Below are 27,049 nucleotides of genomic sequence, written 5' to 3'. Positions count from 1 at the left end.
AATAGTTCAATTAAGTCCAATCATTTTGTAACAAAGGATAAACATAGATTTATAAATTATAACCTTTTCCGATGCAATGAAATTCAAAATTTCAAAGAACAAGAAACTAAAAGAAAAAACTCAATTCTTCTCTTGGTGTTTTTCATTTCTTTAGATTAAATTCTTTATGTTTGGTAGTAAATTGATAATGGGTATTGTGTATTTACCATAAAGATTCAATCTTTTCTTGATTTCTTGATTTGAGTGCCTTCAATTATCTTTTTCTTCAAGATTTCATCATCCCCTTTCTTCACAATTTGAGACAAACTTAACCATATTCAAGAATCATACCCTTATTTGGTTTAAATTCTTGAAAAAAAAATGGGTGAGAAACTAAAATTTGCAGTGCATGTGATAAATGGGAGATGGTTTTCAGTTTTTGCATCATTCTTGATAATGGCAGGAGCAGGAGCGACTTATCTATTTGGCACATACTCAAAAGATATAAAATCAACCCTTGGTTATGACCAACAAACCCTAAATCTCATCTCTTTTTTCAAAGATCTTGGTGCCAACATTGGGGTTTTTTCAGGTCTCATAGCTGAAATAACCCCAACTTGGTTTGTTCTTTTAATGGGTTCTGCCATGAATTTTACTGGCTATTTCATGATCTGGTTAGCTGTTACTGGTAGAATTCCCAGACCAGAAATTTGGCATATGTGTGTGTATATTTGCATAGGAGCAAACTCTCAAAACTTTGCCAATACAGGAGCTTTGGTCACTTCTGTGATAAATTTCCCAGAAAGTAGGGGTGTTATGCTAGGGCTTTTAAAGGGCTTTGTTGGATTAAGTGGTGCAATTTTCACACAACTTTATTTAGCCATTTATGGAAGTGATTCCAAGTCTTTAATTCTCTTAATTGCTTGGCTACCAGCTGCTCTTTCTGTAGTTTTTGTGTACACTATTAGAGTGATGAAGCCTGAGAGAGAGCCTAACGAGCTAAAAATGTTTTATAGTTTTCTTTATGTGTCAATTTTGTTGGCTTTATTTCTTATGGTCATCACAATTCTTGAGAAACAGATTAATTTCTCTAGAGGAGCTTATGCTACAAGCTCTACTGTTGCTTGTGTTTTTCTGTTTTTACCTCTTGTAATTGCAGTCAAAGAAGAATGGATTCAATGGAATAGTTTGAAGAAAGAAAACCCGCCAAGCGAATTCGCTATAGAGAGTCGAAAAGAAGTTGCGGATGTCGTGTTTGACGAAATGCCTGAGAGACAAGAAAGATCTTGTTTTCTTACCATATTTGACAAGCCACCTAGAGGTGAGGATTACACAATTTTACAAGCATTGTTAAGTATTGACATGTTGATACTATTTGCTGCTACATTATGCGGACTTGGTTCGAGTTTAACAGCGGTAGATAACTTAGGTCAAATTGGTGAATCTTTAGGTTATCCGAATAAAACCATCAAAACTTTTGTTTCATTGGTTAGTATATGGAATTATTTTGGAAGGGTGTTTGCTGGTTTTGTGTCTGAAGGGATGTTAGTAAAATACAAAACACCAAGACCATTGATGATGACATTTGTTCTTCTTTTAGCCTGTGTTGGTCATCTTTTGATTGCATTCCCCTTCACTAATTCAGTCTATGTAGCTTCAGTGATTATGGGGTTTTCATTTGGTGCACAATTACCTTTGCTTTTTGCAATAATTTCCGAGCTTTTCGGACTTAAGTACTACTCTACATTGTTCAATTGTGGACAATTGGCTAGCCCACTTGGTTCATTCATACTTAATGTGAAGGTTACTGGTTCTTTGTATGATAATGAAGCATTGAAGAAGCTACATGAGATGGGTTTGGATAGATCTTCTGTTAAGGAATTGGTTTGTATTGGAGTTGAATGTTTTAGAACACCATTTATAATCTTGTCTTGTGTTACTTTTTTTGGTGCTCTTGTTTCTCTCATTTTGGTGGTGAGGACTAGAAAGTTTTATAGTGGTGATATTTATAAGAAGTTTAGGGAAAGAAGATGAGATCAACAAGATTTTGGTGAAGAAATTTGATTGTAAATTTCAAGTATTTAAAATGGTGGTGTATAATTTTATGGTGCAATTCTTTAGGGAAAAAAAAGTATGATACATGGTGCAAGTAAAGTTCTGATTTCTCCATAGTCTAAGCGGCAGGACATTGTATTTCGACCTGAGAATGTCAGGTTCGATTCTTTCTCCGTTGTAATCATAATGTTATGATGTACAAAAGTGAAGTGCAATTAAAATTATTCAGGCTGTTTTTTTTTTATCAAAGGTGGGAATCGACTCTTTCGAGTCTCATTTGTTAGTTGTTAGTTACCGAGGCGTGGTTTGAACCCACAACCTCTTGATGCACTTAGAGGTGCCTTAGCCGTTCAAGCTAGGCCCACGTTGGATGATACAAGTTTGAGCAGAAAAAATAATAGGCAAAATGCATATTTGGTCAGTATACTTGTCCACATTTTTGCATTAAATCCCTGCACTTTTATTTATTAATATTGAACCTCTACACTTTTAATTTGTGGACATTAGGTTCACCCGTTACGGAAATAAAGAGAGTATTTCACAAGCAGTAAGCGCGATTGAAATAAGTTTTTTATTCATTTTTTACTTTTACTGTATTAAAATTTAGTCCATACACTTCTATTTGACATTAAGTCTGTAAATTAATTTTTATTGTGTCTCCATTAATATTTTTTGTGATGAAAGAATTCAATATCTATAAAATTAAAAGTGAAAGGACTCAATATTAATAAAAAAAAAATATAGGGATCCAATGTGGACAAGTGTATGTATCCAAAAATGTGTTATGCCAAGAAAATATATTGCTGCATTTTCTCATCTTTGATGTGTTCTCAAAGAAATAATCCTAAAAGACTCTTGAGAAAAACTGTTTAAATTTCAGCCAAAACTATTATTAGCTTTCAATTAAAACACACGGAGTTTAGAGTTAAAAAGTGAGATCAACAAGATAATGCAAGATTTTCCTGAAGAGTTTCTTTAGGAAATTATATGAATCAAGCCTGTTTTCAAGTATCTGGAATGGTGATATTTAATTTTACAATACGTTTCTTTTATTTTTTTAAAGCATAATACACAATACAAGTTAAAGTTACGATGTATGTACAGCCTAAGTGATGAAAATACTGTAATTCATTTTCGACACGAGAAGTCCTCTTCCGATTCTCGTTTTCTGTTATGATGTAAAAAATTGAAGTGTCATTTAAAATTTAAAAAAAATACTATCATCGGTGAAATTAGAGTTTGAGTAGGAAAAACATTTTCTGCACTTTTTTCTATATATGATGTTTTTTTCAAAGAAATCACACTAAAAGACACTTAAAAAGGTAACATAGTCCCACTGCCAAACTCGAGCTCGAATCAACTCTTAAATCTAGAACTTGAAACTCGACTTGAACTGGATTGAGTTTCATTTTAGAAGATTGAGCTCGAATTCATTAGAATGTTTGAGACTCGAACTCGACTGGATTATCTATATAAATATTTAAAAGTTACTCCCTCCGTCCCACTTTAGAAGTCCCATTTGACTTTACACACAGATTAAGAAAACATTAAATATTCTTGTCTTTTCATGTTTTTTCATGTTTTGCCCCTATTAATGATAGTGGAATTTTCCATAAAACTCTTTTAAGATAACTAAAATAAGGGTAAAATGGGGTATTCAATGGAAAAGTATTCTAAAAATAGTAATGGGACTTTTTAAATGGGACATCTCAAAATAGAATATGGGACTTCTTAAACGGGACGGAGGGAGTAAATTTTAATATAAAAGTAAAGATATAATTGTAAATATATATAATCAAAAGGGTAAAAAAGTAATTAATAAAAACTCGATTAAGATCGTGAATTTATCAAGCCGAGTATTTTGAAACTCGAACTCGACTTGATTATTAATTCGAGCTCAAGTCAATATTAATCGAGTTTCGAATACTTTTCGAGTCAATCACAATTAGCTCGCGAATTAGCTCGACTCAGTTACACCCTCCTAGCCCCAAGCAATAGAATTTGTTTAATTTGAATCTCACAAAACAGCCAATTTAATAAGTAAATATTTTAGTACAGGTACCACTCGATATTCGAATCACTGACTGAACCGGGTAGGATCTGTTAGAACGACTTAGCTCTTTCAGAAGATTTTTAAAGCTGTTTTATATTTAGAAGTCGAATCCAAAATTGTATCCATATTGTACAAGATTACTTGTCTCTACAAATATCGTAAGAAAAACTGCTTAGATACAAAAATAAAAACTAAGTTATAGGAATTTATTGATCTTGAAGAAGAAAATCGTAAATATGGTTATATATACTTGAATATAACCATGTGGACAACATTTGGACAAAATTGAATCATTGAGGAAGTTCGAGGGGCTTGAAATATTTGGCATCAATAAGATATGTTCCAATGCTGAGACGAACTGCCCACACATCTTTAGGCTTTCTTGACACAATTCTGCAGGTTTATATATATGAATCAAGAATCAGTTACATTCCGTAGAAGGTAAAATAATTTTACTATAATTAAATTGACATAAATATCTTAAACAAATAGTCCGGCAGTTTGGTTTAATTTTGTAAGTCCTGACAATTTCATCCAAACAATAAATAAAAAAATAAAGAATCAAATTAATTAAATGACATATAAATTATCAAAAAAAATTAAATGACATATATTTTGGGTCCCTTAACTTATTTTCAAAATAATTTACTTCATAATTATAGAAAAGATCATAAATGTTTTAAAAATTATCCGTATAACATTATACACGTGTAAATTGTATTTTATTTTTACTAATTAAATTATTAACTCTCTCTAAATTTGTTGTTAGATACGAGCGTAAAATTAACTAATCGGAATGTCTAAACTATTTTAAAAATATTTATGTCAATTGGCTATTGCTATAAATTGATAAATTTAATTAGAATATTTGAAGGTAGAGAAAGAGAAGAATTATGCACCTCCCTACATCCCCAGGCTTGACTAGTCCAGAGTTTACTATAAGGCATGGTATGGACGCCGCCGTTTTGACCGCTTGGGGAGCTTCAACAATTACAATGGGTGAACCGATGTCAAGTTTGGATGATGATTGGCATTTAGTAACGAAATTGAAGGATGAAATAGAGTTGGTGAATTTCAAGATTGGTCTCTCAAGTTTTGTGCATGGAAATGTGGAGGTCGATGGTAGAGATAATGGTGCCATTTTTGTTATCAATTTTGGATAATTTTTGTAAGGTTCATATTTTCGAGCACTAGTATTTATATACTATGAATTTTGCTAGCTTTGTTTGGGCCATATATATATTTTCATTTATTATCTAAAGAGGCACTGAAATAAATAATTATCCACAATTCGCCTAACATAAAAAATAATGAATAATGATTGAGACTAAACATGTATTCATGTTATAAACAGTCAATCTATTTATGCCACGTTTTAAATTAGAGTTCAGTGACGGAGTTAGGAGGAGGCTTGAGAGGGTCTTAAACACCCCTCTCCCCCCTAACTTTTAAAAAATTACTAAAATTGTATAAAACTTAATTTAACTTTACAAAATGGCCTTCTATAGCTTAATAAACTAACCCCCCTCCCACTAACTTATAAATATAATAATATAAGTCAATATAAATTATATGGCTCATATAGCCTTAAAATGAGCCCTCCCCATTAACCTGAATCAAACTCATTCTTAAAAAACCTTTAGTGACTATAAAAAAAAATTGATGTTTAATATTTTTAAAAAAATTATTTTAGTAACCTATAAAGTATTCTCACGGCATTTAAATAGATTTGTAATTCTATCAAACTTTTTCAAAAAATGTAAATTTCATCCACCTACTAATTATCAATTTTCCCCTAAACCTTTCTAATGGTGCTGTAAATGGACCTGTGTTACAGTTAATTAGCAGTTTTTAACCAATTTATGGGAATTTATAGTATAGGTCTGCCTTCTAACTAGGGGTATAAATGATCGAGCGGAGTCCAAGTTAGGACGAACTTGTGTTCTATAAGCTCGAGCTCGAATGGGCCTAAATTCTAAAACACTAAAATTTATAGAGAAAATTAGGAAAAATACTCTATTTTTAAAAATAATAGGATTTCCTATCTCAAGAAGGAAAAGATAGAGAAAATACCTCACCCTTTTACTATAATTATTTTTTTACTCTAAGGCATATTTATATTATAATTATACCTACTTTTTATTATTATTTTACTCTAATCATATTTCTTTTACTCTAATCATATACTATCTGTCACTTTTTTTTTCCTTTTCTCTTTCTTCTTCTTTCTCTTCTCTGCTTTCTTTTTTTTCCGCCATTTTTCTTCTTCTTCTTCTTCTTCTTTATTCTTCTTTTCTTCTCCATTTTTATTCTTTTTTTCGTCATCGTTCCTTCATCGATCTGTTGTCGCTCCGCCATCGTTTCGTCGTCGCTCCGCCGTTCTTTCATATTTGATTTTAGCGATTTTTTTCTTAATTCGTGGTGATAAATACAATTTAACTTTCAAATCTAAATAAATTAATCTTGATTTTTTTCAATTTTAGATCTAAAAAGCTGCATGAAAAAGATTTTATGATGAAAAAAACGATTTTCTGCAAACAAAACAGCATCTGATTATTATATGAGTATCACTGCATTATCATCACATTATCATAACACTGCAGAAAAAATTATTTTTTTATAAAAAAACAGCCTCTGATTATCATATGAGTATCACTGTATTATCATGTAGTTATCATAACATTGCGGTGAAAAAAATTCTGCATAAAATAATGTTTGATTATAAAATCGTTATCATAATATTATCATATTTCGTTATCATAACATTATCATATGATACCGAGATGATGATATTTATGGTATTAAGATGATAATGTTATGATAATATCTATGATTATGTTATGATAAAACAATATTTGATTTTCATGTCAGTATCAGTATATTATCATGTTGTTATCATAACACTGCAATAAGATAACTAGATGATAATGAAATATGATAATGTTATGATAATATCTATGATTATGTTATGATAAAACAGTATCTGATTATCATCTCAGTATCAGTATATTATCATGTTGTTATCATAACACTGCAGTAAGATACCTAGATGATAATGAAATATGATAAAATTATGATAATTGGATGATAACGTGCGCAAAAATATAATTACAGAAGGATTTATGATAACCAGATGATAACGGAGTAAAATCATAAATATCTTTAAACCCAGAGTAAAAACATAAATCTGAAAAAAACGTGAGGTATTTTCTGCAACTTTTCTGTGTTGAGGTAAAATGTGCAAATATTTTCATTTTTGGAGTAAATACCTAAACTTCCCAAATTTATATATTTCTCAATCTACCATTTGTACCATTGTAAATGTATGACTAACAACTGAAACACTGAGAATACTAAAAGTTTACCTTGGACTAAAAATTACATCATAATCCAATTGTAATTACAAACTAAAGAACTTCTAAATTAACGTTATAAATGAAATACTAAACTAATTAACAAATTAAAATCAATCCTGGACTTGACGTCGGCACATAGGGCAAGACTTTTTCTTCTGCAACCATCTAAAGATGCAGTTTTCATGAAAACTATGACCGCAACTAGGCATCTTGATCACCACCACTTCCTTTTCATCACCGCCAAATTCTTCCAAACAAATTGCACAGTCACCACCACCGCTCTCTCCCGCAGAAAAGCTCTCCGCCTTCAGCTTCATAAGCACCGCCGTAGACACCCCTGAACCAGTGGGTTCTATATCTTCTTCTTCTATAATTACTTCATCATAAACAAGAACATCACCGTCACCCAACGAGCTCATCCTCAACCTCGCGGCTAACTCCTGTAAGTTAATAATCTCTTCGTGGATAACTTCAACATCAGCAACAGAAGAAAAACTAGAATAAGGTTGCGTGATGGACAAGTCCAGAAGATGATCAGTCAAATGCCGGGCCAAGAAACGGCGCAAGTGGACATAATCAAGATTCAAGAATTGAGAGAGATGGTCATAAAAATAGCGATGGCATGAGGAAGAATCCGAACGAACGTAAGGTGGGATTGGCAGTAAAAAAGAAAACACCGGGCGAGAAGTGTAGGGCTGGATTTGCGTTAATCGGCCTTCAAAGCCTCTTATAAATCTGAGGTTCGCGTAGTGTAAATTGATTTGAAGAGAGGACTGAGGATGCAGTTGCAGTGAGTGTGGAGAAGAAGGGAAGTGAAGAGTATTGTTAATTTGCATCATAATTCTTTGTGGAGTCGTCATCTTTTCTTTTAAGACTGAATTTAGGGTGAGTAAGAGTAATTAGCAGTGCTAGTGATACATTTATAGACTGGGAGATTGAAATCCTTTACATATCAGGATTTCTCCTGAATCCTTTCCATATGAGGGAAGGATTAAAAGATACACTACTGCAGCGTTTTGGCTCGGAAGCAATAATTTTAAAATTGTATTTTTTCTACTTTTATTGAAATAAAATAAAATAATTCACAGATTTGTGTTTATAAATATATATCCGATTTAATTTACTGACATTTTAAATAAGTTTTTATTGATATATCATGCTGCAGGTATTTTCTACTGCCAAGGCAGTAGGAATTTTTTGTTGTGAAGTATCTTTTTTCACTTTTAATAATTTATTCTCTTTTTTTATAGATTTTTTTTTCTGGAATATTTTTCTAATTTTTTTATCGTATTTTTTTAGTGTAACTATGGTGTATTATAGTGTATTTATTGTGTTTTTAGTGTAATTATGGTATTTTTTATATTGTATATATAGTGTATTTATGATATTTTTATAGTATTTTTATGGTGAATACATAAAAACACTGTAAATACATCATAGATATATTAAAAAACGGCAGAAATACATCAAAAAACATAGATATACCAAAAAAACACCAAGAATATACTATAAAAACATTATAAAAACACTACAAATACGCCATAAATCAATTCGTTTTTTACAAAATCAGTAGCATTAAAATAAATAAACAAATTTATGAATAAGAGAAAGACAAAATAATTATATGAACAATTGAACAATTTTATAAATAAAAAAATCATAGATCTACAATAATGTATTTACAAAATATTTAAATCATTACACAAAACCTTAAAAAATTACAAAAAATCTAAAAACGATATCGAGAAATTCGTAGCGCGAACGGAATAGTCGAACGGAAAAACACGAACAGAAGAGACGAACGGAAAAGCGACCTGGGAAGAGAAGATAAACTCATCAGAAGTAGACGAACGTAAGCGCGTATAGAAAAGCAAACGAAAGAGACGAACGGAAAAGCAACCAGAAAAGACGAACGAAAAATCAAACGAAAAATAAGAAGAAAATAAGAGATAATTTTGAGAGAAAGATAGACTATATAAAATTCTAACGTAAAATAAGATAATTTTTTTATATATAGTAGATATTTTTGTAAATATGTTTGTTATTAGTGTAAAGTGGGAAATTATGAAAAAATGGACAAATTTGTTATAAATATATTTTAAAACGAGATATTTTGAAAACAATACTTAAAATATTCCTCTAAAAACAAAAAAATTATAATAAAATATGAATTAAACTTTTAATTTACCAAATACACATTATAACTACATAACAAATAAATATAAGTAAATATGATCTTTATTCAAAAATATAACATTATCAGTTCTAATTGACAGTGAAAACAATTTTTTTAGTAATTTTTTCATTTAATTTGAAATTTATTTTAATATATAGAAATTAAAATTATTAATTATTAATAAAATGTAATATTAATATAATAAATAAAATATTGGTTTGATTTAAGCAATAAATGGATCCGGTTGAGTAAACCCTTGGTGATAAATTTGGCGCTTCTCAAATTCCCTCTTCAATTTTGAAGAAATACAGCAAAAGCATAAGCACAGTAAAATTGAGAAATCGAGAGAGATGATGGACGTAGATGATCCTCTTGACTTTGAATTTGAAGCCCCACTTGTTCATAAATCTCCTCTCATTGTCCAGAAAAGGTTTTTTTCTTCATTTTAATTTCATTTTTAACCGCCAAAAGTTGCAATGTTCGCTGTTTTTAATTGTGATACTGTTAATGTGTTTATTTCAGCAATTCACTTATCATTATTCACAAATCTGTTATGGGTATTATGTTTTTTCCTTCTTTGAAGTTAATTTTGATTTTGGAGAATTTGCAGTAAGTTTTCCAACTTTTGATTAAATAACTAAGTTTAGTTTAGCTTAGTGGTTAATGATTATCACCCAAAATTTTTATACGGTTTTTTTTTTTAGCATTGTTCAATTTTTGTGTGTCAATTTTCAATGTTTTTGAATATACTAATTCATGGCGTTTACACTTTCTTTTATTTTTATCACGATCTTTAAAATTGTCATGTAAAACCACCACCTTTCAGATTTTTCAAATCTATCAGCGTGTTTAAATCCGGCAAATTTTTTGCGAACTAGGCTAACAGAAAATGACAGTGATAAAATATTGTTGTAAGAGTCACCTTTACATTATTTTTCAATTTTATCACGGTCTTTAGAAAAATTTCAAATCTATCACTAATTTTCATTTGAAATTCGCCGGATTTAAAACTGTGATAACTTTAATTTTTTTTGAAAGGTGGTGGTTTTATATGACGACTTTTAAATGTCGTGATAAAAATGAAAAAAATGTTTAAAGGTGGTGATTTAATATGGACTTAACCCCTTCTATTATAGATTTTGATTTGACTGGTGTGACCTTGAATAACTATTAATTAAATCATTAAGTTTTTGAGGAAATCGATTGTGTGATTTGAATTGAGTTACGATTTTTGAGTTAAAATGTCTTCTTGCTCACAGATAGCCAAATCTTGTGCATAATGTGCTGTATTTATTTTTTATAGCAGGAAGAAAGTTATTGGCTTGGATGATCTTTTGACTGATCACTATAAAGAGAAAAGCAAAGTGATTGAAAGAGAATCTAAACGAGCAAAGTCCCGGAAAAACTACAATTCTGACGAAGATGACTATAGTAAAGAAGCTTTACTATCAAGAAAAATTAATGAATGCCACAAACAGGCATGATATGCTTCTCCATTTTAGTAGTTCTGATTATTTATTCCTATTTATTGGATATTCTTTTCTGATGAATTCTGATTGTTTGATGTAGATGAGACAAATGAGTGCCGATGAAGAGATCTCTACATGGGGTGTAGAAGTTTTTGGAGATCAGGTTTTTTTCTTCTGATAACTAAATGTCAACTGATAGATATTTCGGCTCGCTCAATTCTTAATTGAAAATTTCATTTATTAAAGAGATTACTACTATAAATCATTGTTTTTTTGCTCTTATTTCTAACTTGCAGAAAACCCCTCCACATTTTGATTTTTCTGAGCTTGGAAGTTTTTCGCTGTTGGATTCTTTCATGAGCAATAAGCTCAACAGTTTGGTTGATGTCACCACAGAAGAAGGTTATTTGATATTTTACTTTGCTTTACTTACCTTGTCTCTGCTGGGGTTATATTTTAATATGGTCCTTACGAGATATGCTGTTTTTCACAATTTTCACCTTGTTTTCAAATTCCGTTAGTGCTTTAAAACTCATTTCAGCTTGAATTGTTATAGAGAGTTGTCTACCAATCTCCTTTTTTTTCCTTGCAGGGGAAATTTTCCTGGAGGGATTATTGGTAAATGGCTGGCTCTCAAAGTTGGTTTCTACAGATGGTCATGTTGAAGAATCTTTAGCCAGATGGACTTTTAATTTGAGTTAGTGTCTGTTCATTATAGTTCATCCATTGTGATTTCTTGATTTTTGCGGTGTTCTTATTCTTTAGTATTTTAGTGTTGCATTCATCAAAAGAAGAGCTAAGGACATCTGCATGCGACTTTTGGTGCGCTATTCTTTTGCCCGAGAAAAAGGTGAATCCTGTTTAGCGAGCGTGATTGGTCATATTTCAACTATGTTGCATATTTCAAAGCTAACTGTGATGTTTCCGTTTTATTGGGATATCTTGAAATTATCATGTTAATCTTTATTCATCAGGTTGAGAAGCTTCCCATTAGAGTTGAGTGGTCTCCTAGCTACTGTGAGATTAAAAGAGCTCTCGAAACATATGGATTTTTATTCGACTTTGCATCACAAACAAACACATTAAAAACCGGTAATTTTTTTTACTCTTTCAGATTTCCCTATTCGTTATATGTCGTGTTATCTTCCACATTCCAGTTCCTAGTGGCTGTGAACTGGGTCTGATTATTTCCAACTGTAAGATGAACAAGGCACTTTGAGAAGTTGCTATTGTTTAATGTAATTTGATTTGACTGTATATGGTTGAGAATCTTTGTGAAAAGTGCTCATGCCTTTGAAATAAAAGCCTGTATGTTGGGAACCAGTACAGAATTACTACAGTCTTGCAGTTGCTGCCTGAAATGCTACCTGCTGAGGATATTTGTGGATTTTGATGAATATTGCTGTAATAGTTTAGCAGAGGATTTTGTTGAGTAGTTTATAACACTTTAGGCTTTGGAATTAATGACACTGTCTTTGGTTAGGATTCTTTACCAAGTTTTATAATTTAAAATGCATGAATTAGGCAGATTTGTTAATAATATAGCTCAATCAACACTATTTAGGCAACTGATGCTTCTCTGCTGTCCTATTTTGGGTATTGAAAGTTGCAATGTGAGGTGTAAATTCCTTTGTACGTAATGATTCTTATAAAAAATAATAGTAGGACAAAATAAATAAAAGGATTAATTGCAAAAACATCATGAACTTTAGCGTGTTTTCCAATTACAACACGAACTTTTAAAACTTGGCAATGTAAGACACGAACTATTAATATTTTGCAGATACAGAACAATTTTTCGTTAAAAAGTGTTGATGTGGCTGATATTTCTGGTGTCCACATCAGTTTTTTCCCCTCGGAAAATAGCTTGGTGTTTCAAATTGCAAAAATTTGATAGTTCGTGTGTGACATTGCCAAGATTTAAAGTTCGTGTTGTAATTAGAGAACATGCTAAAGTTCATGATTCAATTTGCCTTTAACCCTAAATAGAAGTACAGGTTCTTCCATAAAGATTTTCTCACTGTGATAGTCTTCGAGATATCCTGAAATTTAGATGGTTTCTGTTTGTTGTGAAACATGATGCAATCAACATCTCTTTTCTAGCCTTGTGTTCAGATGAATGTCTTTTTCTATGGTAACTTCAATATTGGCAGCCCTCCATGAAATTAAAAATTTCAAGTCTTAGTTAACGTCATGCTAAGTTTGTTGCAAAGGCGTTCCAAATGCGACCTTATTACTATATCTGTCATGTTTACATTTCAGATTCTAGTTGTAGAGGGCCACCTGAAAATATTAGAGGTTGGATTAAATTTGCAGCAGCTTGCTGTCTTGTCAGGTATGTGACAGTTGAAAATAAATCACCCAGATTTTTCGAAGTGCTCAAGCATGTTCACTTATAAGTCGAACTCTGCTATTGTTATATGACTTATTTGCCTTAATTATTGCGACTTTAAAATTAATGCCATCTTAATTTTTTCTATAGGAGTAAGCAACCTATTTTTTCAGTTTCAGAAGCTGAAGAGTTAGTTGAAGTCATTATTTATCTATCTTTAGATCGCCAGCTTCAAGGATTGCTGGTGCTTTTGCATGACTGCATGCAATCAGCTATCAATTACTTCACAAATGAGGAATGGAGTACCAGCTGCATAAAGATAGCAAGAACTATTGCTGGCCGGTATTTGTGGTTCTTCTGTGTTTTTCTTTTTTTAATTATGCCTATTACTGCGTTGGTGCTTATATTAAGTTCATAAGAAGACTATCTTCTTGTCATTACATTCTGCAACTTCTCTTCCATTTGGTTACTGAAATTAAACGACTTAGCTTATATCATGAGAAGAATGGACATGTCCTTACAGTGTATCCTTTGTTATCTTGTTTATCTTGTTGAGCGCTCTTGTACATATGTTTCTTTGTAATTCACGCAATGATTGAATTTCATCGACAGTCTTTTTATGGGCGGCCTTTGATCAATTTAATCATAAAAAATGCACGATTAATTCCTTTGTTTAGTTACTTTCTTCCTCTCTTTTTTCATACTATTGATTCTGTGCAGAGTCCCCAGGGATTTGAACTGCTTGCGAGCTGTAGAATGCATTTCAGGAGTTGGTATTCGTATGAATTGCCTAAGAAGTGCAGTTTCTTATCAAATACTGCTCGCTTGTTTTGATAATGAGGTAGTCTGTTTTTTGTTTCTGTTAGTGCACAAGTGTTAAGAAATCTAATATTTTTTGGAAGTCTGTTCTTTCTGTATATTCACAATTTTAACCATAAATTTAAAATATTACTACATTTTGTTCAATTCTTTATCATAATCAAAACCGCTAATTGGTTACCATATAGAGTAGACCCTCTAATAATTAATATACATGGTGGATTAAAAATTTATTAATTATTAGAATTATTAATTTATTCAATATTATATAAGACGTAATACTGAAGTTGGTTCCCTGAAATTTGATTAATTATTAGAATTATTATTTTATTGAATAGTAATTATTAGAGGATCTACTGTAGATTCATTAATTGGAAGTACTGTTGTTTTGTTTGATTATTTATTATCTGTTCAAGAGCTTTGACCATATAATTTAACAATTTCACTTTGTCTTTTTTGTGTAGGCTGCTGATGAAGAAGGGATATTGAACCTGCTAATGTCGATGAATGTGAAAGAAAAAAGTTGCGATTTTTTCAAAATGTATATTTATTTGGTTTTGAGTGAGAATTGGCTCCTGTCCAATCCAATTTCAGAATATAAGCCAGTCATTTATGAAATGTGGGGTGTTTATTTAAGAAACTGTTCTTGCCAAATCACCAGCACAGATTCAAGGCCTTATGCCTCAAAGGTATACGTTGAATATTCTTATTTTGTGCAATCTTAAGAGTTTTCTTATTAATGCGGATATTATACATTACAGGTTCGCACCAAAGCTTCATATCTCTTGCATAGCTCCGTTAAGGATTACTTATCGTAAAGTACGTGTTCTAAAGCACCCTATTTTAGTAAATTATCATGTATTACATTCAGATTTGTCATTCGTATAAATGTGATGTTTATAATGGGAAGTAGGCAATGGAGGCTGGATTGTAGCGGAAAATAGTGGCTGCTGGTAATGGCATTATAGGATTAAGGTGATGCCCCCTCTCTGCTCTTCCACTGCAACTTTTTAAGTTATTTTAACTGTATGACCGAAACGAGAGGTCCAGTAACTTCGGTTTTGAAAAAGTTGAGTGCATTTTGTTCACAACTACCTGTTATTTGTTGGAAAAGTATGCATTTTTTGGGTTTAAAGCATGGGTTTAAGAACCGAACCGGACTGGCCAGTTAAACTGGTTCGTCCAGGATCCGGAGGTCACTTCAGTTCGATTCTTCCTTAAAAACTGAAAATTCGGCACAACCTCTTTGAACTGAAAAAACCCGGAAGAACCAAAAAAATATTCAAAAACCGTTCATCCTTTTATAATAAAATAGATATGATATTGTTTTAGTTAGTAGTAATTAATTACTAGATAGAGTGATTAATTTACTAATTTTTCAATTAATTTGCTCGTTAGAATTTTATGTACGTGTTTAAACTTTATACACATGTAGACTTGTCCTAGAAAAAAAGAACACTTATCGCATATGATGTATAAGTATCTTTATATTATTTAACTGGTTGAATCGGTGGTTTGAACCATGAACCATGATCGCGCCTGTTTGGCCACCGGTTCAGTTTTTAAAACACCGGTTCAAAGACAATGAAAAGTAAATAAGAAGCCCACTGCATCTGCTACTAGTTATAATCTCATTTTATTTCTTGTTCAAGCACTTTAAGTTTGATGCTAGAATTTTTGTTTTCTTGTTCCTGCAGGGAAATTGGAACTCAGGTGCCGTGTTGCTGACAAGAGATGGTGAGGGTATAATGCAGCTTGCTTTTAAGTTTTAATGTAAGAGATAGTTAATGAACCATTAATGTGTTCAAGATGGTATCTGTTCATAATCTAACATTGTACAGTCAAGTTTGCTTTCTTTTCTCTTTTGGAGTTATAATGAAGTTGACAGGATAAAATCTATCATCTTTTTGCTATTCTTACTGATGGTTCCGGCTTGTCTGAATAGTTAGAATGAGTCGGACCGTTGGAGTCGGACAACACTCTGATACCTAAGTCGGTGATCGGTCGATGAAAGTGATGTCTGTAGATGAGTAAAAATTAGGTTCAGCATGATTCTGCCACTGTATTAGTGTCTGTCCTTGTCTTGGACGACTCTATCCTGGAAATAATCTTATTACTTCGATCCAATCCCTATTTTAGTGGGATCAGGTTAGGTATTCTTATGTCTGGTCCGGTTCATGCCATATCTCTCACTTGTGGTTTTGGTGCTCTGCTATTATCAATTGATGGGGAGAAAACCTTGTCATTGCCTGTGTTGAGTGTTGTGTGAAAATCGAACCAAATCACCGATGGGTTATAAATTAAATATTATATGTAATGTGTAGAATTTTATTAAGATCGTGGGATCCATTCCTCAAATAAGAGTCAAAAATCCCTTTCTAATGATAAAAAATATATTAAAATCGAACCAAATTAAATAGTAAAACCGAATCGATAATTTCGATTTGATTTGATATTTCAACTATTTTTGTCTTTTACTTTCTTTGGTTTTGTAAGTTGAAAATAAAAATTTCTAGTTCACAAAAATTGAATAAAAAAATTGATGGAAATCATTGGTTTGGTTCATTTTTAAATATTTTTAATTCTTATATATTTAGTTTGTTTGGAATTTTACAAAATTTAAAATCTATTTAGGTTGGATTTGATTCAAATCGAAACCTTTCTAAGGGTGTTCTGCTGATTGGGAGCATTACAATGTTTGTAAAAGACTTAATTACAAGTACAATGTTTGTGAAAGTTGCATCCATCCACTTAAAATAAAAAAAAAACAAACATAACCATTAAATGTCATTGGAGCAAAATCAAGCCTAAATTAATTTAAAGTAATGTTATTTAAACTACATTTTTTAATTCATTTTAGTGTACCGACGACGTGACAACAAAATAATAAAAGGATTAACTTTTTTGAACTACACACTTTTAGAAAAGAACTGAACAAATAGGAATTTGACACTTGACTACGTAAAGAGGAGAATGGTAAGCATTTTTCATTGATTTATTAAATAGATTTAATTTTTTTTTTAAATTAGTATATTATTAAGAAATTGAAAGATTTAGTTAGCCTACCAAAATCATGAATCTCACAACAAAGTTAACAACACTTGACCAATCTAAATTTTTTTGATTAGGTATGGGAACTCGTCAAACCTTAATTTCTTGGTAATAAATCTCTTACTAATTGGGGCTCTGGGTACTCTTTTTCTTTCTCAAAATAGAATGACTAGACAAGTGAAAGTAGTTTTAAATTGAAAGGAATTAAAACTCACAAACCAACAAAATTTTAAACACTAAACAAGATGCTATCATTTGAATGGCATCTAATTGTTTAGTTCATCAATTTTCTAAACATTATTCCATTCATAATAATCTTTATTCGTGAAATAAAATATAGCACTGTGCTCGTGGATATTTGACCCTTTTTTATACAAGTTATATAGTATTAAATATTTTAAATTAACAATTTTGGCAAAGTAAAATGATGAAATGAGTAAACTTATGGTTTCCAAAATGGAACTAATAAAGCTTAACAAATACAAAATGCTGCACCAAAATTTTGAAGAAAAAACAAACATCAACTTACTCTAACATCCTTGACATTTGTCACAATTTGCACTTGCATCCATCTTATTTCTTGATCAAACGATGTGATCCATTAATTTCAATAATGTCAACAATTAGGTGCAGAACTACCTTTAGGTTAGGGTAGGCTCCAATTCCGGCCTACATCGTATATTTTTTTAAAAATAGAGATAATTTTTTTTAAAATATAGAGGTAGGTTTATAGTGAATTTAGGGTAGGCTCCAATTCCGGCATACATCGTATATTGTTTAAAAATTTGGCTGACGAAAAAATCAGAGGTGAATTATAAGTTAAGTTCAGGCTGTATTTTTTTTTTTGAATCTGCCACTATCAACAATTAAAGTGCTTAGTTAGAATTTTACTATTTTATATTCGAGAAGCATAAAAATAAGAGATTGGATTGTTAATTTTGTTTAAAAGGGAATAAGTATTGGAAATGGTAAAATAAAGGGACAAAATTTCATATTATTGAATTTTAAATGTGAAATTATAAAATATTAATCAAACACTTCAATATTCTATTATTAAAACTTAGATATCACGTCGCTTAATCAGTGTTTTAAAAACTGGACCGGACCAGCCGGCCGGACCGGTTGAACCGCGAACCGGCCAGTAGTCCGGTCTGAAAAGGTAAAAAACCGGATCTTTTGATTGGACCGGATTGAACCGGGTTAAACCGGATTGGACCGGTATGAACCAGTAAAAAAACCGGATATTGAACCGGATTGAACCGGTAAAAAACCGGTGAACCAAAATTTTTTTTAAAATTTTTTAAATTTATTAAACCGGTTGAACCGGTCATTGAAACGGTTCAACCGGTTGAACCGGAAACCGGTGGCCTCACCGGTTCGGCCACCGGTTCGATTTTTAAAACACTGCGCTTAATCCTGAAATAAGAGAGATTTTTATCCAAAAAAAAAGAAGAAGAAATAAGATAGATGTATGTGCGAATTATGGTAAATATAAAGGGTGGTAGAGTAATTTGTTAGAAAATAATAGGAGAAATAAGTTTAGGTTCGGAGAGAGGTTTGGAAATTCAAATTTGGTAGAAATAATATATATACTTTAGGTTCGGAAAGCCGTTAAGTACACCAAACCTACAAAATTCGTTTGTCTCTTTTGTTTCATCTCTCACTTTCTCTTTTTTTCTTTTTCTTTTGCATTTTATTCCATTCTCTTTACAATCAAATTCTTCATATCTCAGACAATTCAAATTCAATTACAGATTTCCCCATTTGTTTAATCCATCTTTTTTCTTGATTTTGAACTTTCCAGTATTTATATCTATAAACTGTTTATATACTTCAAATTGTTTATTTATTTTTTCTTGAATTTTTTCTTGAATTTTTATGCAAACCCATCAATCAAAAATCTATCTTTTACTCAAAAATCTAATCTTTTCTTGTTGTATTTGCCATTTTGATTTCTGGGTTTCCTTTGAATTGTAACAATTAATTGTTTCTTGAACTCTATTAAACTGTTTTTTTGCGTTTATAATATTAATAATTATAATAATGAAAGGTGAAAAAATGGCAAAAAGATCATCATTTGGGAGCTTAGTAAGAAAAAGACTGTCTGATATTACGAATTCTCAGCAACAAACACCCAAAATTGTTAGCATTGAAGAAAATCAGCAGCAGCAGGAGCCTCCAATTTCTAACCCTACTGATGAATTAATCAATCAGCTTCTTAAGGTATTTATTATATTTGTTTCTTCTTCTAATTTTGTTCTTTAAGTGAGTCAATTTCTCTTCATCTTACCCGTACGGGTTTGGTCCCGTGGTTTAAGTCTCAGTTATTTGGGCGCCATGGTCGCGGGTACACACCCCGGCTAGCCCTTTCTAATAAATAGAGTGGCTGAGACTGGGCCGCTTGTCATTATTGCCCGGAATTGCCAGGCATGTGGGCTTGTGGTCGGTCCACATCCCAAGGTTTGACATTGATCCTGTGCTTCGGGTTGGGGAAGTGAGTCCTCGTCAACAAAAAAAATCTTAATCTTGCAATAATTATTTTATTTGATTCATTTTCAAATTGTACACTTTTTGTTTGGAACAGGAAAGAATGACATTAATGAAGCTTGTTGAAGAAAGAGAGTATCCTTTTTGTTTGGGACAGGAAATAATTATGTGTTTATATTCTTTTTGTTTGATTAAATGTTTGAGAGAGCTATGAATTAAGAGAAAAGTTAGATTTTTTTTTCTTGTTTCTTGTTGGATTTTCTTAATTTTGATTGAACAGTAAAATTATAGCATTGAGTAATAACCAAATGAGGAGTCTGAGAATGCAATATCAAAAGCTTCAGATGCAGAATTGGAATCTTGCTCAATCTAACAGCCATATCATAGCAGTTAGTTTCTACTTCTTATGCTTTAATGTTCTCGTTATGTCGAATCCTACTTCTCGGCATTTCATTTTTTCGTTTCTTTTTCGGAAACGGTTATAGAACTCCAAAATTTTATGTATATTACAAAAAATGCTTTAGGCTGTTTTCCATTTTCGATATTTCTCTTTTTCAGCATTTTCGTTTTCGTGTAATATGGAATGTTCTTAAAGCTTTTAATGTGATTTCTCAATGATATTGATGATATTATGTTTCTTTCACAGGAGATTAATTTTGGAAGAGAAAAGGTGAGAAACAAAAACTAAGTCCAAATTTAAACTGTTTGCTTTAGTACTATTTTATGCCTAATTGAAGAAATTGGTATTAATTGTAATCATTTCAGGTGAAGACACTACAACATGAACTTGTATGCAAAGATGCCTTGCTTAAAGCAAAGAATTTGGAATTAGAGGTTAGTTTCAATTTCTGTAATTAGATTCATCATTACATGAATTTGTTAATATTCATCATAAAATTGAAATTTTATGTAATCCAGTAGCCTTTCTATGTGTTAGAAACAATAATAAATAGAGCATCACTTAACAACTCGAGTTTTGGGTCGATTGACTAGTTGATATGATATCAAAATCAAAAGGTTTAGAGATTGATACTTGGAAACTCCATTTGAGTTATTAAAGATTTAGAGTTCGAACTTCTGAACTAGCAACAAATCCAGTGAGCATTTGCGTGTAGGTGTGTGTTAGAGATATTAATAAAATTATTGTGATAACCTCACTCAATAGTTTGAACGTTTGAGTGAATTGATTATTTGACATTGTGCAGGAGAAAACAAATATCCTCGGTCAAAACACGGGCTCTGAGGTGAATTTCTAATCACGTTTTATGTTGGGAGTATATTAGTTTTGTGTTTTTTATTTTGCCTGATCTCATTATCAATTGTAGATTTAGAGATCGAAATTATAGTTGTAAGCTCACCTAATAGTTTGAACTTTTGAGTGAATTGATTATTTGACACCGTGCAGGCGAAAACAAAAATCACTGGTCAAAACATGGGCTTTCAGGTGAATCTCCAATCACATTATATTTTGGAAGTGTATTAGTTTTCTGTTTCTATTTTGCTTGATCTCATTATACATTGTCGTTGTTTCAAGGAAGTGGAGAAGAATGATGTAGGAGAATGCTTGAACAAAGCTTGTAATGATATGAAACCCGATGCTCGTTGCTCCAGAAGGCGTATACCAAGAAGCCGATGTAACGATCATTTATTTTGTAATATAAAATGTTTCATCTTAGTTTGTTGTTAATTTGCTGCTGATTTTGATGACGTTCATATCACCTGCAGCTATGGGATCTTCTACTGCATCAAGACAATGTGCAGAAAAACAAAAACTTGAAAACAAAAGGTATTAATTGCATTACATACAGTCTGCATTTCTTCAATATCTGCTTCGATCATATGATATGCTTATCATGAGCCGTCTGGTTGGTATGAGAATTTATTGTAGTCTCGAACCACATTATCAATTTAGATGCGAATTGATCAGTTTTATGATTGCATGTTCATCCGATGTTCAAAGTGTCTCCCGGCAATTGCGGGATAGAGGAAATTGAGCTCATTTGTATGCAGCCTCCCCTTTATATTTTACAAAGAGAAATTTTCTGAATCTCAAATATATGATCTACAGACTGTTGCATGGAAATAAAAACGTTCCAACCAAGAAAATGCCGAAACAAAAATAGTCAAAACAATTTTTTTACAAAAATAGGCGGCCCATTCGGCCTTCACTAGAAAGTTGAGCGCATTTGTGTGCAGCTTCCCCTTTATATTTGATAAGGAGAATGTTTCCGCACCTCAAATGTACGACCTACTAGCTATGTTGCACGGAAAAAAAAAGTTCTAACCAAGAAAATTTTGAAACATTTCCGGAAATGGAAACAAAACGCTAAGATTCTTGATACGTTTCCGTGCAATGTACGGTCACCTAGAAAGCACTAAGTCTCTCTTATTTGCTTATTATGATCTGCATTTTCATATGTGCAGACTATGTGTGAGAAGGCAATCTACTAGTGCTATTAGATTCAAATCCCAAGATGAAGAATCGAGCGAAAACTTGTTTGAGATCGACAATGTTGAATTTCCAATCACTCATCAACAACTTCAAGAAGATGATCCAACTCTGTCAAGTTCATCTATTATCAATGAAGAAGACGAAACGTGTCACACAAGTAATGGAGCAAAGTTAGCACAGAAACAGAGACATTCAATAGGAAGACCGATTCGTAAAGCAGCCGAGAAGGTTCAATCATACAAAGAAGTTCCACTTAATTCGAAAATGCGCAGAAATTTATGATTATGATTGAATATAATCATCTGCAGTACATAGACATAACTAAAATACTGTACAAGAATTGAGAGTTTCTTTGTAAGTTTCATAGCTGTTGTTTTTGTGTTTAACCTATTAACTTTCTTGTTACTGTTTTTGTGTTGCAAGTTTAACAATTTATCGTTCTAATGCAAGAGGTTTTTCAACGAACATGAATTTTAGTGGGTTTAATAATCACAACATAAACTTTAAATTTTAGTAATATCAGACATAAACTATTAGTTTTTTGCAATTTGAAATACCGAATAATTTTTTATAAAAAATATTAATGTGAATGTCTGAATAATACAGTGATTTCCACGTCATTATTTATTTTTATTGAAAAATTGCTAAAAGATCTGAATCTTTTCGATCTTTTGCAATTTTCAAACTTTACAATTCTAAACCAATTTTAAATGTTCGCGACGATGTTAGCCAGTTTGCCCCAATTGATTAGTAACGTGTGCCTAATTCCATATGCCCTTTTATCAAAAAATCATACGGGGTGAAATACATGTCCCCTTTTCATTTTTTTTTTGATTTGATCATGAGGTATTTTGAACGGGTTCCAACTATAAAACGGCACTTTTAAGTTTTTTATATTTAGATTAATCTTCATTCGAGCCGGGTAGGTCTCTTGTGGGAGGTAAAATTCTGACCCTAAATTTTAAACGGCTGCATACATGACTACGATTAGAACCTGCGAACTTATTTAAGCCCGGAGAGCATTACCAACTAACATGCACCTCTCAATCTTTAATAATTCTAATAAATGCTTTAATGTTTTGTAATATTAGCAAAATTTGGCTAAAAGTACAAACTTCTTGGTTAAAATTACAAAAAAAAATGAGAAATTTAATTTTTTTAGTCATCAGGACCTAAAGATTTAATATAAACATTGATGTTGGAGACAGCATCCAATATCTCTTGCGAATTAAGTTAATATTTTATATAAAAAAACTAAAAAAATCACTTGAAATAACTGTTTTAAAGTTTAATCATATATTACACTTCTTTGACGTTTTTTTGTTTATATTTCAAATTTTTGAAATCATCAATTTTACTATATTTTTCAATTTCCAATTTTAATTGTATCCGTCTTTTTAAATTGGATTTTTTCACTTCAAAAACAGTTCAAATATGTCCTTCATATTTGATACATAGGCTCAATTTTTAATACATTTAAAAATATTTAAAAATTTATTTAGACATATACCAAACATTAAAGGTGTATTAATGATACAATATATTATTCTAATTTTAAACACTTAAATTCTTGGATGATTTAGATAAAAAAATAATTAATTTCTGTTAAACTCCGTTAACAACAAACATAAAATGGTTTTACCTCTGATTAAAAAAAAATCAAGATTTCATTTTCATTAGAAAAATAAGAGAAACAAAACTGGCTGCTTTTAAAAAGTCTAATCAAAACTAATAATCAGCTAAAATTTGAAATTAACTAAAAAGAGAAGAAAAAAAATAAAAACGACTATTGATCAGCTAGACATCACATGCTTATAATGCAAAATGACAAAATAGGCGGTCGTTTTAATCAGACTTCTTTACACGCCCAAAGGCCCAAGCCGCGTTAACTGATGATCAGTTCACTAATGATTTATTTGGATCTTAGAATTTCCTTTTTTTAGGGTCTTTTACAAAAATTCTCCTTTCAGTAAGGGAGTCTCCAATCCATTTTTTTTTAAAAAAAAAAAAGAATTTATAGAAATAAATAAGATTCTCATTTGATTTATAAAAATACTGCTCATAATTTTACATTATAAAAATACAATATACGAAGACAATTATTTTATTTATACTACCACTATAAATAAACAAATAAAATCAAAATCTTCATTAGTTTATTTAATTTTTTTCTCTCCTCTTCCTCACGTAACAATAAATCTTTTCTCTCCTCTTCCTCATTTAATAATAAATTTTTTCTCTCTATCGTACCACATCCTCTTCCATCCGCGCTTTTCATCTTTTTTCATCGTCGCCGCCCTTCATTAAATGTAATTCCCCGTATATTTTTGTAAAATTTTTCCGATGAGTTTCGGAAATAAAATCGATTCGTTGCGAAGTTTTGATTCAATTTGGATTTCATTTAAATATTTTTGGTTGGGTTAAGGTTCGAGTGATGGTGCTGTTAGAGTTGTGGTTCAACTAAAAAGGTTGAACCACGATCGGTTCATCTCAGGTCTCAAACGAGACCTGAGATATGAAGGTCTGGTCTCGTTCGAGACTGCATGCGTACCGATATGATCATATGGTATTGAGGTAGGTTAGAGATACGTCTCGCCTTAGTGAGGGCGCCAATGGAAGATACGTCTCCTGGGATTCACATGTTTATTAAGTGACAGTCGGGGATCGGTTATGGAGATACGTCTCACCGACACGATAAATGAATTTAGAATTGTGGTTTAGGGTTTCAATGATTATCTATAATGAATAAATGTTTTATAAATGTTTTTAAGGTTTCCAAACTTAATAAATGTAAATGGTTATATGAACTCATCTCAGTATATCTAACCCCGTTGTTTTCCCAATTTTTCAGGTTTATGATTTGAGCATTGATTGATCTCTGATTTCTTCATTCTTCAGAGGTTCTTTTTATATTCAAAATAATTGATCAAACTGTTTTAAACTCTTAGACCGCAGTAGTACTAGACGTCTTATGTTTTAAACTTATGTTATTGGTCTAGACTTATACTTTGTTCGAGTGGTCCAACTGTTTATTTATTGCTATTGGCATGTTTATATTGTTTATGATATTTATACATATTGCCATACTATTGGAGTTTATGATTTGAGACGAGTATACTTTGGATATATGGTGCTTCTCTGTACTGCTAGATTAGGCTGAAGTCTCAGTTTCCCCCGAGCATGTGGTTTTATGTAGGTACATTGTTTTAAATGATTATTGATTGTTATCCGCAAGGCTTGCTACGAGTTTCGGTACAACCATACACATTCCTTAGCGCCGGTTGCGATTTATGAAAATGGGTGGTGACAAAGTTGGTATCAGAGCTTTGGTTTAAAACCGAGGCCTTTTATATGTTATGTGTTTATTTGCTTTGGCATGATAAGTGGTTATTCTACCCTAGGAACTACTGCAGAATTATGATTCGAGTCATGTCTTTAAAACGTCATATTTTGTTTTCAAAACTTTCTGCCTACTCCTATAGGAGTATCGTGAGTCAGTTGTGTGTTTTAATTGATGCATTGCCTTGTTATATGATTGTTTTCACTTGGGTGTTTACTTGTTGGCTGTTACGCCTTACTTTATGTTTATACTGTTAAATTTTGCTTGTGTTGAGAATTTTTTGTTTCATTCTTAGGAATGAATACGCGTACTCGTGCTGCGGCTCAGCATAATGGTTTAGGATTCTATTTATAATCCGTAACGGTAAACTAATTATCAAATACTTTAAATGATTTTAATTTGTTAATTGTTTATAATGATATGAACTCATTCCATTTTAACTATTCCTCGTTGTTTCTCCACTTTCAGGTTTAATCGTCCATGGACGTGGTGTCCCTTCTGAATTCTTTTCTTCATCAGTTTTTTTACATTATGTACGTTAATCAAATGTGTTTAAACTCTAGACTGCAGTAGTCATAGTAGTATTGTGTATGTTTACTTAGGTTGTTCGAGTTATCATATTGTATAGTCTTTTGTTGTCCTTGTACGGACAAAATTGTATGATGTATGTATATTTTGGAGACTCGAGTTAATGGCTAGCATTATTGATATAATGTTGGTAGCGTTAATATGTTGGTGGAGTCTCCATTGCCCCAAATGTTGGTTATTATTGATGTATGTTTGGAATGGTTAATGGATGTTTAGGCTTGTTATGAATTTCGGAGTTATCACTCTCATTCCCTAGCGCCGATCACAGTCCCTGGATTTAGATCGTGACAGATTAATACCCTAAAAACCAATAAAATTTTGCGGGTGAGAACCAAGAGTTCATTGGCGCGAACCATGTCATTGTTGAAGCTTGTAATGTACATATTTGAATCCGACGATAAAGACCTGACATGTTTCAGTATCCGTTTAAAGAATTCAGAGCTAAGGCTTAGGTCGCGTGCGCTAACTGCTTTGTACCAGCATGTCAGATTCCACATTTCAAAGGAAAAAGATAAAGGGGTTTTTGATTGAGTATAAATACACTCATTTGGATCGTTTTAAGGTTAGAAATATTAACACATGCAAACATTGAAAGCTCTCAACTACTCCTTATAAAAATATTTATTGTGCATCAATTGTACTGATTGTTTTTGTTTTTAATTGGTGAGTAATTTATTAATTTCATCTTGTTGATTCTTCATTAGTCTTGAAAAATCATCTACGTAAGTTGAGAGTTTAGCTTTTATAAAAGCTGCATTGTTTAGTTAGGTGTTAACCTTTAAATACTATTTGTAACTTTTATTCAAGTTTTAGTGGATTCTCAATCTTTAATTGAGTAGTAGATATAGGTGTGAGCTAACCACTCTAAAATTCAATTTGTCAATTTTTTAAA

At 31.6% G+C, this 27,049-nt stretch overlaps 5 protein-coding genes across 9 annotated transcripts; 3 read left to right on the top strand and 2 right to left on the bottom strand.

The window, feature by feature from the left end:
• LOC126665350 (protein NUCLEAR FUSION DEFECTIVE 4) lies at positions 1-2,258 on the top strand. Its single transcript, XM_050358120.2, has one exon. The coding sequence runs from the start codon at positions 361-363 to the stop codon at positions 2,011-2,013; it is 1,653 nt and encodes a 550-aa protein (XP_050214077.1). The 5' UTR covers positions 1-360; the 3' UTR covers positions 2,014-2,258.
• Positions 2,259-4,272: 2,014 nt separating this feature from the next.
• On the bottom strand, positions 4,273-5,272 carry LOC126664548 (protein CHLORORESPIRATORY REDUCTION 42, chloroplastic-like). Its single transcript, XM_050356982.2, has 2 exons — positions 4,987-5,272; positions 4,273-4,480 (listed from the first exon to the last, which is right to left on the bottom strand). Exons 1-2 carry the CDS (start codon positions 5,226-5,228, stop codon positions 4,378-4,380), a joined length of 345 nt encoding a protein of 114 aa, XP_050212939.1. The 5' UTR covers positions 5,229-5,272; the 3' UTR covers positions 4,273-4,377.
• Positions 5,273-7,438: 2,166 nt separating this feature from the next.
• LOC126665300 (uncharacterized) lies at positions 7,439-8,486 on the bottom strand. The gene has a single exon (XM_050358059.2). It carries the CDS (start codon positions 8,301-8,303, stop codon positions 7,554-7,556), a length of 750 nt encoding a protein of 249 aa, XP_050214016.1. The 5' UTR covers positions 8,304-8,486; the 3' UTR covers positions 7,439-7,553.
• A 1,356-nt stretch (positions 8,487-9,842) lies between these two features.
• LOC126665631 (uncharacterized) lies at positions 9,843-16,141 on the top strand. Of its 4 annotated transcripts, none has more exons than XM_050358475.2 (14): positions 9,843-10,049; positions 10,926-11,097; positions 11,189-11,251; positions 11,385-11,490; positions 11,681-11,785; positions 11,862-11,938; positions 12,063-12,180; positions 13,351-13,423; positions 13,571-13,762; positions 14,141-14,261; positions 14,704-14,928; positions 15,001-15,058; positions 15,153-15,214; positions 15,937-16,141. In XM_050358475.2, the coding sequence occupies exons 1-12, from the start codon at positions 9,970-9,972 to the stop codon at positions 15,055-15,057; spliced, it is 1,389 nt and encodes a 462-aa protein (XP_050214432.1). In that variant the 5' UTR covers positions 9,843-9,969; the 3' UTR covers position 15,058; positions 15,153-15,214; positions 15,937-16,141. The 4 variants fall into 4 exon arrangements, with proteins under 4 accessions (XP_050214432.1, XP_050214428.1, XP_050214430.1 ...); XM_050358471.2 differs by having other exon boundaries at positions 10,923-11,097; XM_050358473.2 differs by having other exon boundaries at positions 10,923-11,097; positions 15,150-15,214.
• Positions 16,142-19,131: 2,990 nt separating this feature from the next.
• Positions 19,132-22,694, top strand: LOC126676646 (SHUGOSHIN 2-like). 2 transcript variants are annotated; one of them, XM_050370889.2, is made up of 10 exons: positions 19,136-19,513; positions 19,875-19,912; positions 20,058-20,166; positions 20,424-20,447; positions 20,543-20,611; positions 20,983-21,021; positions 21,183-21,221; positions 21,312-21,411; positions 21,503-21,563; positions 22,202-22,694. In XM_050370889.2, the coding sequence occupies exons 1-10, from the start codon at positions 19,334-19,336 to the stop codon at positions 22,509-22,511; spliced, it is 969 nt and encodes a 322-aa protein (XP_050226846.1). In that variant the 5' UTR covers positions 19,136-19,333; the 3' UTR covers positions 22,512-22,694. The 2 variants fall into 2 exon arrangements, with proteins under 2 accessions (XP_050226856.1, XP_050226846.1); XM_050370899.2 differs by lacking the exon at positions 21,183-21,221 and having other exon boundaries at positions 19,132-19,513.
• The last annotated feature ends 4,355 nt before the right edge of the window (positions 22,695-27,049 follow it).

This window comes from Mercurialis annua, linkage group LG1-X, assembly GCF_937616625.2.
Source record: "Mercurialis annua linkage group LG1-X, ddMerAnnu1.2, whole genome shotgun sequence".
NCBI lineage: Eukaryota > Viridiplantae > Streptophyta > Magnoliopsida > Malpighiales > Euphorbiaceae > Mercurialis > Mercurialis annua.
This window is presented reverse-complemented; position numbering and strand designations above follow the sequence as displayed.